A 16,267-nucleotide genomic window follows, 5' to 3' on the forward strand; every position below is an offset into this window, starting at 1 on the left:
CTAACTCGCTGTTGTGTTGTTGAACTCGCTCTTGGACCACAATGAAAGGAATACTTCAGATGTCTAAAACAGTGCATATGAATAAGCCGAATGGAAAAATACATGTTTTTGCATGAAAATGCGACTTGCACAGGTACAATTCACATCATTTAGAGCAAAATGCAGCACCTGGTTAAACTCTGAATTCAGGCAAAAAAAGTAAAGAGATAAATTCATAAAATTTGAATTAGCCATATCGACACAATATGATTTGAAATTTTTTACTCTATCGTTTTTTCACCCCTATCGTAGCATATACGCTGTATGCTCTGATAGAAACACATCAACTAGTTTAATAATCCCTGTATGTGCATATTTTAGGTGTGGTTTTGATCTATTATGTCAGGTGCTGTTGCATTTTTATTTTATATGGACCTTTTTGGTGTCTGGAATATATTGATTGAACAAGTCCAAACCAAACTTTGCTTTTCATAGAGAACTTGACTTATCACTGAAACTTGAAAAAGACCAGAATGCTGTTAAACTCTTCAAGATGGTAATGTTCATAAATCATATAAAACAAATTGAACAATACTACAGTCTTTATTGACTTTTTTTTCAATCTTTATAATGTTATTGGCTGCTTTACATAGCTTTTTTTGTCATAAAGCTTGTATTCTTTTATATGTCTGCTCTCCAAACTAGTTTAAACTGCTAACAACTTTAAATCACATCTGTTGAAGTCTATTTTAAAGCGGTTTTAAGTTAACTATCTGACGTAGGAAACTATGCGGGCCGCTGATTGGCTATGCTCGTTTCAAACCGTAAATCCCGCGGACGGATGTTGTGTCGCGATAGGTTTCCTTCCTTCTTCGGGAGCTCTCGGCCTCTTCCGGTTTACACGACAGAGGGAAAAAAAAAAGACACTGAAAACACAAGGAAAATACATTTTCTCGGCGATAACAGGGCAAACTGAACTGATTGGAGTTTAATGTTAGAAAGGATTCGCTCCGACTTGAAAGACTAAAAACCGAATAGAAGCCACGGCGGCAGGGCGACGCAGCGAATAGAGCCCCGGATATCAGGAGTTTATTGTTCTTAGCTCGCTCACTCCAGCTGAGCTATTTCTGTATTTGCCCTAAGCTACGTAGCCGTAGCCGAGCGGGCTAACCGTCGGCCAGCGCTGGATGCCAACGCGGTGTTTGTTCCCAACTGAACAAACCGCGCCGTTGATTGGTACAGTTCGCTGCCGGATCTCGGTGTTCCTCGGCTAGCTCGGACGGCTGCTCGCCTCAGGCTACGATGGCAACGTCCGCTCTGTACGCCTGCACCAAGTGCAACCAGCGGTACCCCTTCGAGGAGCTGTCGCAGGGCCAGCAGCTTTGCAAGGTGTGTGAGAGGGAAAAGGAGACAAACAATCACGACCTTAGGAGTGTGTTTCTGTGCGGCTGTTTTGTTTAGGCCACCTTAGAGAGATTTAGCAAGGACTCGGATTATGTAATGACTTGGAAAACGTCCATGTGAACGTAATGTTCAGTTTTATTACAGAGTTGTAGCGTTGTTACCACACCCCGACCTGCTACATACTTGGTAACCTGTTCCTTAATGTTTATCTTGTTTTATACGTGTTACTCTTGTAGTGCTGTATGGAACCGATGAGGATTAATGGCCTTTTTTAGTCAGAAAAAAGCTTTATATAATTTCTAAATGTCAATAATTAGCCGTTACGAGTTAAGATTTAAAATTGTATTTATTTTACCTCTGATCACGCGTGGATCATTACCCCAAAAGCATAAGATCAACCAAAGAAAGCTTTAAGAGACTAACATTATTCTTTTTTTAAATGTTTTTATGACAGTAAACCAAATAAAGTAAACTACTTATGTCAAAGAGTCATTAAAAGATAAGAAAGGGGACTCTCAGCAAATATTGGCATTAAAAAAAGACTTAACTTGTTGGATTATTGTTGCAGAACAATATTCCATTGGCGATGTATTTCCTCCCTCCAGCCCTCTAGGTGGCGCTAATACCCTTATGGTGGGTTTGCTGCTGATAGACTTGCAGGCAGTAAGCAAATCAATCCTGTTGCCAGACTTGTATATTATAACAGAGGAAAGAAAAAGCAATAAAATTGCCAATGGTCAGTTTTGTCGGAAAAAAAATCGCTTGATTTTTGCCAAACATCGCAAATCTCTAAACAATCCCTCCCTCCTTTATATGATTATAGGTATAAAGGATTAAGATCTCTAGAAAAAAATTTCAACAAGAAAAATGTGTTGAAATATTTTTTTGTAATTAACTCCTTATGTTTTTATATCCGAACTGAATGCATTGAAACCTACGTAATTTTTTAACTGTAGCTACATGGCTTTCCCTGTGGCTTTTTAAATAGGGAAATTATAGACTACAAATGTATCAATTCTAATTCGATAAGGCTAATATGTTGATTATTTTTGATCACAGAATGAATCCGAAAATAAACTCGCTATGATCAAGAATAGACCCCCTTTAAAATATTCCTCATTAGTCACACAAGATGTACCTTTCTACCAGAGTTTTGTTTCTGCATTTCTCTTGTAATACCTATGAGTCAAATCTTTGTTTGAAGAGGATATATTTAAAAAAACAGCACTTTTTTCGTTGTTGCAGGAGTGTCGCATTGCACACCCAATCGTGAAGTGTACATACTGCAGATCTGAGTTTCAGCAGGAGAGGTGAGACGTGTTCCAACGTTTTAACTCTGGATTTAATTTTATTTATTTTTTGTGGTTTAAACCCATATTTCTGTTCATCTACAGTAAAACGAATACAATCTGCAAGAAATGTGCGCAGAACGTCAAACAGTTTGGAACGGTGAGTAGTAAATAGAATTCCAGCTGCAGCTTCAGAACCAGTCGTCCTTGAACCTCTTGTTCCTTTCCTTTGCCTTCTTTTTTTCTTAGTGAATCTGCTCAAAATGCCCCAAATTAATTCAATAATGGAGGGAACTACACAGTTTGTGGGGAAAACTCCAGATGTCTAAAACTCTACATTACTGTTACTGAGGGAGAGTCATAGGATTTGAAACACAGCAAAAAAAAGTGACCAAAACTTGTCTCCTAAAAACCAATGTTGCACAATGCACAAGTGCAATCCAATCAGCTTAAAACCCACAATCCAGGACCCAACGAAACACTGTACAAAGTTGAATGCCAATAAAGTAAATCATAAATGCTTTAGAGGGGTAGAAGTTGATAAAAATCTGAATTAGCGCATTATAATAATAAAATAATAATTGAGCTTTATTGATTTATCATTGGAGGCACTCACTTCTGCATTTGACCCATCCCCTTGGGCAGCAGTGGTCTACCACTGTGTGGTGCCCAGAGAGCAATCGGGTTAAGAGTCTTACTCAGTGACCCAGAGTGCAGGCTGTGGAGATGGAACCAGGTACTTGCAACCTTCTCGGAGCACAAGTGCACTAGGCCAACACTCCTCTCTAAAAGTTTTGACAGCCCTATGAGGTAAGCGTTTACAGTGGGACGTTTGTGTTTTCCAAGACTCAACCTCTAAATTTGCTGCACTGGTTGGGAATTGAGCCCGAGTCCCCCCACATGACAAGCGAGAATTCTACCACTAGTTTTTTTGGCACCTTGTGTACGATTTCAATTTTTTGGGGTTGTTTTTCTTCCTCTTACATTTCCTCCACACAGACACGTGTATGTCTTACCATATAGGGTGTGTGCTCAGCTACAAACAAATCACTTAGCTTGATAACTGGTAGGCAGACATTTTTATTTGCATTGAGGATTTTTTTTAGAAGCCAACTGGTCAATCTAGAAGATGCGAGTGTTAAAAATATAATGCAGCTAATTCCCTTTGCTAGACGCAGCGAGAGAAATGCAATTTAAAAAGGAGTTGTGTTGCACTTTTCCGCAGGCTTGGTTACAACAAAGCCATTGACTGTTTTTTATTCAGATTTTTCTATTTTTTCCAGCCCAAACCCTGCCAGTACTGTAACATCATTGCTGCTTTCATCGGAACAAAATGCCAGCGCTGTACTAACTCGGAGAAGAAGTATGGACCCCCGCAGACCTGCGAGCAGTGCAAGCAGCAGTGCGCTTTTGACCGTAAGGAGGAAGGCAGAAGAAAGGTGAAAAACCTTTTTTTTTTTTTTTCCTTTCCCACTCGTTCGTGACCAGCGGAGTCTCATTAGCCGCCTTCTTTTATCTTGCGTTGCAGGTGGATGGCAAGCTGCTGTGCTGGCTCTGCACACTGTCTTACCGCCGTGTCCTACAGAAGACCAAGGAACAGAGGAAGGGCTTTGGCTCCTCCAACTCCTCATCCCTGAATGAGAAAGACCACCACTCCAGATCACATCACCATCATCATCACCACCATCACCACCACCACCCGCACAGACACAGCAGTTCCCACCACAAGTAAGGTTCCATCCTCACCCCAAAGTTTACCAGAAGTTTGCCATCTTATGTTTGTATGCTTGTACATTCTCGATCTTTACCCTAAATGAGATATTTCCAAAACTAGGATGCTTAGGACTGTCAACGGAACAAAGCAACCTTACTGTAATTCAATTGGTCTGTTATCTGCTTTATTGCTTGCTTTAAATTACATTTATTGGCTAAGATAACTTTCAATATAAACATAATATGATTTTTTTTTTTTTACTGAAAGTCAGTAATGTAAATAAATGCAAAGTTTGTATTTGTTGCACTAATAGATACGTCATTAGATCTCATCAGTTAAAAATCAACTTGGAGGTCAGAAATGCAAGTTAAAATTTCATAACAATAAAAAATTTCTCACAAATTGATGGAAATTATCAGAAATTTATGGGTATTATTTAAATAACACCTGATGAAGCTGTTAAAACCTTCATCAGCAACCTTTAGGTGATTATAGCCCTCAACGTTTTGATAAAATTATCTGTTGACAACAAGAAACTAATATAAATCTTATATTTCATGTCATTACATGCATTGGCACCTATGCATACTATGGAAATAATTGAAAGTCGATTAATTGTCAATTATATCTTATTAGAATATAATTTATTGTATCTGATCAACTAATAACATCCGCGTAGAGGAAAAGAAGTTCCCAGTGTTGTAATGTTACCTCCATCCACCAGAGGGCGCCACTATTTATTCATTCTAGAGCAGAAACGTGACCGGATCTAGAATCAACTGTTTAATGGAGACTCTGGAGTAAAGGATCTGCCCTTAACTATCTGTCCATTCTGTACCATTTTTACTCATTGAACTACACAAATTTAATAAATGGTGAATAAACTTCAGTTATCAACCAAATAAAGGATGTGATGATTAAAAAAAAGTGGACAATAAAAACATTACATGGTAGAAAAAGCCATGCTAACAATTAGCATGGTAGATATGGAAGGCCTTAGTGTGTTGATGGACTTCATGAAGTCACGTTTTAACTTTGCTCTGAGAGCAACCAGAACCAGAACCGCCTGTTTAAAAGCTCTGCTAACAAAGTCTCTCCCATCACTGATGGTTGGATTAGACTAAAAACAGAGAGCTACATCACAGTTAGCGTCAACTACATTGAAACAAACAAAGGAACAAAGGTAATTCTGATATTATGTCTGTTAATGATAGTTATATGTCTCTGATCATTGGAATTAGAAGTGTGTCATATTTTATTCATCTTTTTTTTAATCACTGTTATCATAGATTCTCGTTTTGTTTTAATATTCTATACAAGCAAAACGTGTTTAGGAAATCATTTTTTGTTTTTCATCTAATATTTATAAACAGCTGGCACAATAAACTGCTAAAATTAAAACAACTATATTCATTCAAAAATATATTAGCTCTTCTTGTCATCTTCTTTATCAGGAGGAAAAGTTTTAAGAAGCTAAGATCAGTTAACCTTATTTTATTTTATTAATCAACATTTTGCATCCATAATTCATATGTCTTTGCTGACCCTGTTTTAAGAAACATCTCACTGGTACAGAGAATTGATTATTTTGAGTCTTATCCAAACGTTTTGGCTGCATTCTTGGCTCATCTCTAATATATTAGAGTAGAAAGTTTGTTTGATCAAATGCAGTTTATTAAGTTTATCCATCTTAAACAGACTGAGTGGGAGCTTGAGCCCTGAGCAAGAACCAGGATTGTGGAAGCAGAGGTACAGCTGCTCTCCTTTCACCCTCATGACAGCTACTACATAAACATTTTTTTACATTTGATTCCTAATCTTCACGCTGAAATTGTCTTGTGTTCCTTTGCAGCCATAAATCGTCTTCAATCCAGAAGGAGACTCCAAAGAAGAAACCAAAACTGGAGATGAAGCCATCCAACGGGGACAGGTGCTCCTGGCATTCGGAGTAACGAGCTTGACTTTCCAGCTTCATAACCCGGCTCATGTCCGTCTCCTCTTTCAACCCAGCAGTAGTTCAATCACCCAGTCCATGGACTCTGGTGGGACAGACAACTTCATTCTCATCAGCCAGCTGAAAGAGGAAGTGATGTCATTAAAGAGGCTCCTTCAGCAAAGGGATCAGACCATCCTTGAGAAAGACCGTAAGGTGAGTCCCCTCCAGAAGCTGAGCTGCGGCACCAATTAGATGGATGCTAAATGTTGCCTCACTTGTGTCCCTTCTAGCTCACGGAGCTTAAAGCAGATTTTCAGTACCAGGAGTCAAATATGAGAGTGAAGATGAACCAAATGGAGAAGTCACACAAAGAGGCCATGGAGCAACAGCAAGTAAGATGGTGGAAAAACAAATAGTTTGGTCTTAAATGGGTTGTTTTGGCTGATTTTAAACATTTTCCAAACATCTTGATCAGATCCCTGAGTTATAGAGGACCAAGATATATCATGGAACACATAGATGGGAATTTCCCAGTAGTAGCTATGACAGTTATTTATCTAATACATGTTTAAAATATGAAGTATACTGTTAGACTGTAAAATGCAACACTGAACAAAATAAATGTCCAATTAAAGAATTAAAATGCTTAAACAAAATATTTAATGTAATAAGAAAAATACACGTATATAAAAATGCTTTACATCACGCTACAGTTTGGAACAAATATAGACTCAAGTAATTAAAGGAATAGTACACCCAAAACATGATTAGCCTTCATTTTCTACTCACCTCCATGCTGAACAACACTCTGGAGTACTTTTTTGATATCTCAAATGCATCTGGAGATCTGGGAGGCTTCTTGCTGTCTGCTGACATTCAAATAATGGAGGTCCATGGCGCCCGAGACAGAAAGGTCCATAAAAGTCCACAAAAACGTGTCAATATTCCTCCATACTGCTCGTCCAATGTAATCCAAGTGTCCTGAGTGGGTAGCATCCAGAATTTACTCGAAACGAAGTCATTTAGAATGTTTTTAGAGCATAAACAGTAGTGTATAGGATTTCCTAATAGCGCCCCCATGCGCGCTCACGATTCTACGGAAGCCGGCAGACCAAACCGGAAGAAAGTGCGCATTCAGCGTCTGGTCTGCCGATAATGCAAGCGTAGAAGAAGAAATGTGCCGTTTACCTGTGCAAAGAAAGAAACAACGAAAGAAAAATGTCTGAGGACTTCAGTGTTGAGGAAGAGCATGAGTTCTTTGCCGAGCTGAATGCGCTGGTTTGGTCTGCCGGCTTCCGTAGAATCGTGAGCGCGCATGGGGGCGCTATTAGGAAATCCTATACACTACTGTTTATGCTCTAAAAACATTCTAAATGACTTCGTTTCGAGTAAATTCTGGATGCTACCCACTCAGGACACTTGGATTACATTGGACGAGCAGTATGGAGGAATATTGACACGTTTTTGTGGACTTTTATGGACCTTTCTGTCTCGGGCGCCATGGACCTCTATTATTTGAATGTCAGCAGACAGCAAGAAGCCTCCCAGATCTCCAGATGCATTTGAGATATCAAAAAAGTACTCCAGAGTGTTGTTCAGCATGGAGGTGAGTAGAAAATGAAGGCTAATCATGTTTTGGGTGTACTATTCCTTTAAATGTATTTTTAGTTTTTTTTTTTTTTTTTTTTTTTTTTTTTTTTGGCAGATTATCTTAACTAACATATTTCAAGAAAATTTTCTTAGATTTTATTTTTTTAGGTGTGTAAAAAAGATATTCAGGCTGCTGGAAATAATGAAAATATGGCCTACAAAATCTGCAGCTAGTGGTATTTCACAGTAAGCCAGTTTATCAGTTCCTATTAGTAGGGCTGCGTTTAAAAAAATGTTTTCCAATTCTGAATTGATTTTCTTTTTATTCCTAGAGATTGATTTATTTAATTCATATGACATGGATTTCAGAAAATACATTTCCACTGTCCTTACAGCCACCATTTATTACTTATAGTTTGAACCTTAGGGATGGATGATATGTATTTTTATCTTTTTTTTGTTGTTGTTGTTGTTTTTTGGTACATACAATACTAAAGTCATTAAAAAAAATATTTTTAAATGAAAAGTATTTCATCATATTAAATTATCAGTACCTTAACAGAGCAACAGTAGAGAATAAAGTAAAACTAGAAGATTCCCCAAGGAAATTTGAAGGTGCCTGCCATTTGGTGCATATTCATGTGTGCGTAATATTTAGCCTGTCACCAAAGGCTGCATGGGGTTAGTTGGATTCATCTATCATTGGGTAAAAGTGTGAAACCTTGTGGCGGCATATGTCACCAAACCAGTTGGCAACTTGGTTGTTGAGGCTTGAAGGCAACTCGTATCGCCAGACTTAATGGGGACTGGAGTCATGATAAAGATCTTTACAGAGCTGAGTATATTATTTAGGCTTTCATTTTATAAAGTACCTGGTGTCTTAGGCCGCTTTCACACTGAAAAACCCAGTTTACAAAGACTCTAAAACCAGACATTATCTACAGCAGTAAATAAAACGCATACAAAACAGAATTACAAAGTAATAAGAACTATCTGAAATGAAAAATGTTTGTATTTTAAAAAATCTTTATGTGAACACATGTATATTTGTTTAAACTTAAAGCTGTTTAGAATTTATTTAGGATGCCATATAATTATATATATATATATATATATATATATATATACTTTTTTTTTTTTTACAATCTTAATATAAATACGTTCTGTCAGCTAAAGACTTGTTTTAAAGTCTCTATACTCCAGTTGATGATTAATCGATTACTAAATTAATAGACGATTAATGCAATAAACGGTTAATCCAATGTTTCGGCCCTACTGAAAAAGTTTTTTTTCTAAATTCAAAATATTTCGTTTTTTTAGGAATTAAAGCAAATTTTTTAGATTAATCAGAAAAATAATTCATAGCTGCAGGCCTGTTGACAGAGACAATCAGCTTCAATTTAAAAAAAACAAAATTATTTTCAGGCCAATACAGTAATTGAGGATGAAAACACTGCCTGCAATAGCAATAAGCCCCACAATCACAAATCCTGCATGGAAAAACTAGACGGAAATACAGCAGTTACAATGAAAAAGTTTGATTTATATAACCAAGCATCCATCACTAACTGCATCTTAGTATTCATTATTAATATTCAAATTTGTCAATCCCCCAATGGAAAAAATAAAAAAAGTCTAAATTAATAATGAATTAGTAATTAATCACTTAGATGATAAATTCTAATTTTTCTAAAGATGAGAAATGAATAAAGACATAATCAGGTTTAAAGGAAAATGTTTCTCACTGTGTATGTGTTTCCACAGGCCAAGAACCGGGAGCTGATGAAACAAGTGGCCGCCCTCTCCAAGGGCAAAAAGTTTGACCGAACAGGAAGCTCGCTGCTGCTGCCCTAACGATAGGCCGGTCGGAGGATGGCGGCCACGAGCGGCTTCCTACTGTAACACTGTGAGAGCCTCCCTCTCGCGTTTCCTCGTCTCCATCCACTTTGATTGGCTGAACCAGAGACCGTGTTATACCAGCTGTTACATTAAAGAACCCTTCGTAGAACGCAGCATATTTTACGTCTGTCATGGCAAGTTTGCCGTGAAGATTATAATTTGTTTTTAGATGCCGTGGAGATCTTGTTTCTGACACTGCCGGGCTAAAACCAGCTTGGGGTGCTCATAAGGAGACTTTTTAATGGATGTCATGCATTTATTTATTCAGCTGTGTTTCTTTTCCTTTAATTGTTGTTGTTATTATTTCCTCACAGCATTCTGGGATGTAAGCCCATATTTCAGGGGGTTTCTTTAATGCCGATTATCAGTTATATTTTTCTAAGAGGATGCAATTATGTGAGGCGAGTTCTATGTGAAACGTCACAAAGTATGCAAATAGCGGCTTGTTGAAGTCGGACAGCAGAAACGGATGGCGCCCCCCCGCTGGGGGGAGGCTGGGGGGCTTTGTTGCTTCTCCATATTGGAACGGTTCTAACACTGCATGATTTTACTGCCAGACACCAGAATGACGTCATGGTGAGACTCCTTTCTCCTCCTTTTACTAGATTTTCTTTTTTTTTTTTTAAGGAAACTTAAATGTATTTCCAGGCTCAGCCGTTGTATTTAAACCATCGCCTCTGTTTTAGTGAGTACATTATGTGTATAGTATGGCCAGTTGTCTGTAGAAAATGCTTTTTAAAGGAACACACCAGTCACCCTACATTACAGGGTTGATTTCATACTGTGGCGTTCAGGATCACTTTTGTACTTTTTTTCAAACTCAAGTGTTTAAAACTATTAAAAACTGGCTCAACTGTTTGTGTGCCTGTTTTATTGACCTTTAGTTAATCAGTTTATCATTTAGCTTATTTACCTTTATTTCATAAAAGTAAAAAAAAAAAAATCCACTGGACTTTGTTTCCAAGTTTGAAGACGTTTCACTTCCCATCCAGGAAGCTTTTTCGATTAAAAATGTCAGAAATATCATTAAGTTCAAGGCTTTATAGAGTGGACCAAAAACAGCCTTGTTTTGTCTTAGAAAACATTCAAATTGAACCAGACAAATGGGTCCGCCCCTTTGGAATAGGGGTCTTTTGGTTTCTTTGTTAGCCTGTGATACCCAATACCTGTCTATGTCTCTGAAAGGGGGTTGTTAAAGGGATTTGTTGGCTTGGCTAAAAAGGCGAGGTGCTCTGCGTGGGGGTGGGGGCCGCGACAATAGCGTGAAGGAATCAACTTTATCGCTGCGTTGTAGGTTTTTGAAAGATTAAATCTTTCCACCCCTTCTGTTTAAGGTCGGTTTATCTTTCTTAACATAAATGGCTCCCATCACACCATCTGTCTTCTTTGTCCAAAATCTGAACATTCTGGTCCTCAAAATAATGTATTTTGTCTTTAAGGTGTACAGGTCCGTCTCAAAATATTAGCATATTGTGATAAAGTTAATTATTTTCCATAATGCAATGATAAAACTTGAACATTCATATATTTTAAATTCATTGCACTCTAACTGAAATATTTCGGGTCTTGTATTGTCTTAATACGGATTATTTTGGCAATACAGCTCATGAAAACCCCAAATTCCTATCTCACAAAATTAGCAGATTTCATCCGACCAATAAAAGAAAAGTGTTCTTAATACAAAAAAACAACAACCTTCAAATGATTATGTACAGTTATGCACTCAATACTTGGTGGGGAATCCTTTTGCATGTCGGGAATTTCATTTTTTTTTTTCAAAAATGAAATCTTCATCTTCATAAAGCTTTTCAGCAGATGGAAGCATTAGGTGCTCCAAAATCTCCTGATAGCTAGCTGCACTGACCCTGCCCTTGATAAAACACAGTGGACCAACACCAGCAGCTGACATGGCACCCCAGACCATCACTGACTTTGGGTACCTGACACTGGACTTCTGGCATTTTGGCATTTCCTTCTCCCCAGTCTTCTTCTAGACTCTGGCACCTTGATTTCCAAATGACATGAAAAACTGAGCAACAGTCCAGTGCTGCTTCTCTGTAGCCCAGGTCAGGCACCTCTACCGCTGTTTCTGGTTCAAAAGTGGCTTGACCTGGGGAATGCAGCACCTGTAGCCCATTTCCTGCACACGCCTCCAGACTCAGTCCACTGCTTCCGCAGGTCCCCCAAGGTCTGGAATCAGCCCTTCTCCACAATCTTCCTCAGGGTCCGGTCACCTCTTCTCGTTGTGCAGCGTGTTCTGACACACTTTTTCATTCCCACAGACGTCCCACTAAGGTGCCTTCATAAAGCACTCTGGAAACAGCCTATTGGTTCAGAAATATCTTTCTGTGTCATTCCCTCTTGCTTGAGGGTGTCAATGATGGCCTTCTGGACAGCAGTCAGGTCGGCAGTCTTACCCATGATTGGGGTTTTGAGTGACGAACCAGGCTGGGAGTTTTAAAGGCCTCAGGAGTCTTGCAGGTTTAGAGTAAATTTAGAGTTAATTTGTTGATTCAGATGATTAGGTGCATAGCTTGTTTAGAGACCTTTTCTTGATATGCTAATTTTGTGAGATAGGAATTATGGGTTTTCATGAGCTGTATGCCAAAATCATCTGTATTACGACAATAAAAGACCTGAAATATTTCAGTTAGTGTGCAATGAATCTAAAATATATCAATGTTGAAATTGTATCATTACATTATGGAAAATAATGAACTTTATCAAAATATGCTAATAAAAAATTGCCCAATGGAAACAAACTAGTCGTTGTTTATAAGTATTTGGGGTTTTTAACGTATTTATTGAACTTTCATTTAAAACATAATACGAATGTGGCTCATGAACTTAAGGTAATGATCGTTTTTGTATTTTCAAACAAATCTTGCTTCTCAGTAAAGGCCCATAAACTTGTGGTGTCAGCAAACATTTTTTGGACGCATATACATGATTAAGATTTTGGTGCCTTCTCTGCCAAAACGGTTGTTTTTGTGCACTGTTTGCTCATATGTTTTCAACATATTCCCTGCTTCCCAAGGGGATGGGTTAAAGGCAGAGAAGTAATTTCCCTCTGGGATTATTAAAGTATATATAAAAAAAAAAAAAAAAGTTTCTTGCAAGAAGAATATAGCTGTTATTTTATTTTTTCTAAGATAAAAACATAACTTACTATTTTTCTATACATTAAAGTTTCTTGTTTAAGTGATTTAATCTGAGTAAAGCTACAGTAAATTGCTGTATTTATCTGGGTGTTACATAATGGATTTTAGGCATGATTACACCAGGGGCGGAGCTAGATGGGGGGCCAGGGGTGGCCCTTCTGAGCCAATCAGAGGCCACCCCTACGATTTTTTCTCTTCTAACACAGATCTTGGCAGCAGTAATACTCTCAAGTTGAATATGCAAAACATAATTTTTCATACATTAACAATTACTTAACAAAAACGCTGTTGTTAATTATGCACATCAATGTACAAATATTTAAGACGATAAGTACAGAATTCCTGCTCTTTTCACAACTAGATTTTGTGTTATATGGGGTAAAGAGAAAATTATGTGTCTCTGCAAGTCATCTAGGAGTCTTCAGTAAAATAATAGATAAATAACAATTTTAGTAAAAATGTTTTAAATATTCAATTTATGTAGATATTAGTACTTGTAAATATCAATTTTTTGCATAATTATTATTGATATAAGAAGGTAAGTAATGACAATGAAAAAGATGTTCGCCCAAGAACTCAAACCTGACAGAATTGTTTCCACTATACCTTTAATCTAGTAACATGGATGTTGAAATATATGCGTCTATTAGGAAAGGCTGCAGATGTGGGAGCACTCAGCTTCACTGACAAAGATAAGAGTTGTTTTGGAGGGCCAGTAACACATAGGTGAAAAATGACAAAATCAAGCAACTTTTTACGTGCCTGAGGGGTCCCTGGTGATGCTATTTCATTGATGAAGGAGCAGGTCATTAAAACAAGAGAGCTAGTTTAGTCTCTAAAACAGACATGGCTACCACTTGATGCTAACATGTTTGTTAGCTGTCAGAATTCAGTGAAAAAAACATCAGAATTCTGAAATTAAAGTCAGAATTCTCAGATTAAAGTCGGAATTCTGAGAAAAAAGTCAGAATTCTGAGATAAAAGTCAGAATTTTGAAATTTTTCCCATATTAAACTGAAATAATATTTAAAAATCAGTTAACTTTTTAAAATTTTTTCAGTGGCCCTAATCCTCTTCCGTACCCACAGCCCGCCAAATATTGAGAGGTACTGTTAATATAGAGTAGAAATTTTACACATTCAGTAATAAAAAGTTGGGAATGGTATGGGGGTTTGTCATCTAAAAAAGGGGGCTGATTTTTAAGATTTTTATTAAGAAGAGGGAAGCCATCATCCATCCTCCCTCTACTCGAGTACTAGTTTTAAACTGCCAACGCCTTTTCTTCCAATCAATTTATGATGCTGGGACACAGTGATATGCTGGGCAACTGTCAAGTAAGTAATAACAAAAATATTAAAATTCTTTTTTTTTTTTTTTCATATACCTATTGTATTATTTTTCTTGTGTAGAACATATTGAAAATCTAGAGTTGAGTCTTTTGTAATTGATGATCACAACTCATTAAAATAACTGATAAAAAAAAGAATATAAAAAGAACAAAAACAAATAAGTATATAACAGACTGCAAAGCAATAAATAAATAAATAATCTGGACCACAATCAGCGTATTTTTGTTTTTGTCTTTGCGTATTATTTTTCTTTTTTTTCTTTTCTGTTCATTAAACAAATTCAAAATATTATTCCAAAACGGTAAAAGTACAATTAAACATGCCATCCATAACAGTTTTTATAAGATACAAAAACAATATAAACTTACTCAAATAAAAGAATCAAAAGGAAAAATAATAAGAAGATAATAAAACAAGTAACACAGGGGTTTACCTAAGTATATTGCTATCAAATCGGAAAACTTTATTATTTTCCAATAACTTAATTGATTCATGAAAACTCCAAAAAAAAAAAAATCATTTAAAATTGCTTGGAGATTTGGAGAAACTTTAAAAAATCTGCACTTGTGAATTAAGAATAATAGAATAATAATGAAAATAAAATTACATAAAAATTCCACCTTTTTGTCTTCACAAGTAATACCAAATTTTGCTCATTTATATTCAATGTTGGAAATATATTTTACTTTTTGTGTTTTAATAGAACTTGTACTTAGCTAGTTTACAGAGCTACCCTTAAACGCACCACGCAGATGTTCTTCCGGGTCACGTTGAAGTTTCCGGTCGTACGTAGGGCGCTTCGCTGCATAAATAAAAAAAATACATTTCGCATTTAATCAGTGTTTTTTATGTTTTTGGTGAAACTCAATAAGACTATTGTTCTTTATCTGGCAGGTTTAACGTAGCCACGTTGTAAAACATTGATATTAACGCGGCCCTTTGATCTCACGAGTTGCAGGTTTTTGGTTTAAAGTAGCATTAGCTAACTGTTTTCGCTTAGCTCCCGGTGTTGGCATGCATTGAATATACAGATCTGGCTTTAACCGGGACTTAAACAATCTAAAGAAAAGTCAGAGAAGGTAAGTCTAAAAGCTTTCTCCAATTTAATACTTTACAAGTTTACAACCTAAACAACAAGGCGGATTGCATCGCCTTTGGCTGCATGGTTTGACGCAACCCAATATTCCCTGTGTAGCTACAGCTTTTGAGGATGTATAATATGCTTATTATGTTTGTTTTAGGATGTCTGATTCAGACAGCGATGAAGACCAGGATCGTCCCTTTTCCATCACTGGCTTCCTGTTTGGAAACATCAATGAAGATGGGCAGTTAGAAGGGGACAGTGTTCTGGACAATGTGAGCATTTTTAAGACAATTTATGGCAGTTCCTTTATTTATTTATTTTGGATCGCGGTGAAGTATCTTACACTGTTATAATCAGTGGTGTCAAAAGTACACACATTTGTTAATTAAGTAGAAGTATAGATACTGCAGTTTAAAAACACTCTGGTAAAAGTTGAAGTATCAACTTGACCTCTTTACTCAAGTAAAAGTGAAAATGTATGAGCTCCAAAAACTACTGAAAGTATAAAAGCATAAAGTAATCTTTAAAAAAAAAAAGCCAGATGCCACTATATGGATTGAAAGCTCAATTTTTCAACTATTTAGTAAAATTATTTGAGATAGGGCCAAGGATGAGGGAGGTCTTGTTGGTCTCCTGATACGCTCTCGCCTGTGTCTGACCTTTCAGACATTTCAACATCTTTTTCTGAATCTGACATTGTAGCATGGCACAGACAATTCATGTTTGCAGTTTGAAGAACACCTGCTTGCTTCTGATGATTTCCTTTAGCTAACCAATGAGTGTTTGCGTTATATGACTCATCCAATAACAATAGTTTTCATTAGATGTGGATGGAGCCAATGATCTGCACTGGATGGCGCAC

General features: G+C 37.0%; 2 protein-coding genes across 6 annotated transcripts in view; both read left to right on the forward strand.

Annotated features, from left to right (window-relative positions):
- The first annotated feature begins 844 nt into the window (after window positions 1-844).
- On the forward strand, window positions 845-9,816 carry fam76b (family with sequence similarity 76 member B). Of its 2 annotated transcripts, none has more exons than XM_038294561.1 (10): window positions 845-1,368; window positions 2,629-2,693; window positions 2,778-2,832; window positions 3,956-4,111; window positions 4,201-4,400; window positions 6,085-6,135; window positions 6,239-6,316; window positions 6,397-6,535; window positions 6,613-6,714; window positions 9,677-9,816. In XM_038294561.1, exons 1-10 carry the CDS (start codon window positions 1,282-1,284, stop codon window positions 9,764-9,766), a joined length of 1,023 nt encoding a protein of 340 aa, XP_038150489.1. In that variant the 5' UTR covers window positions 845-1,281; the 3' UTR covers window positions 9,767-9,816. The 2 variants fall into 2 exon arrangements, with proteins under 2 accessions (XP_038150489.1, XP_038150490.1); XM_038294562.1 differs by having other exon boundaries at window positions 847-1,368; window positions 6,400-6,535.
- A 5,301-nt stretch (window positions 9,817-15,117) lies between these two features.
- taf1 (TAF1 RNA polymerase II, TATA box binding protein (TBP)-associated factor) overlaps window positions 15,118-16,267 on the forward strand; it is a 31,897-nt gene continuing 30,747 nt past the window's right edge. For all 4 annotated transcript variants that reach the window (XM_038294515.1, XM_038294517.1, XM_038294516.1 and 1 more), the window contains exons 1-2: window positions 15,118-15,400; window positions 15,563-15,677. In XM_038294515.1, coding sequence (XP_038150443.1) covers window positions 15,564-15,677 — 114 coding nt within the window. In that variant the 5' untranslated portion in view covers window positions 15,118-15,400; window position 15,563. The remainder of the gene's footprint in view (window positions 15,401-15,562; window positions 15,678-16,267) is intronic.

Source organism: Cyprinodon tularosa, unplaced genomic scaffold, assembly GCF_016077235.1.
Source record: "Cyprinodon tularosa strain WSP-4 unplaced genomic scaffold, ASM1607723v1 ctg341, whole genome shotgun sequence".
Classification (NCBI taxonomy): Eukaryota; Metazoa; Chordata; class Actinopteri; order Cyprinodontiformes; family Cyprinodontidae; genus Cyprinodon; species Cyprinodon tularosa.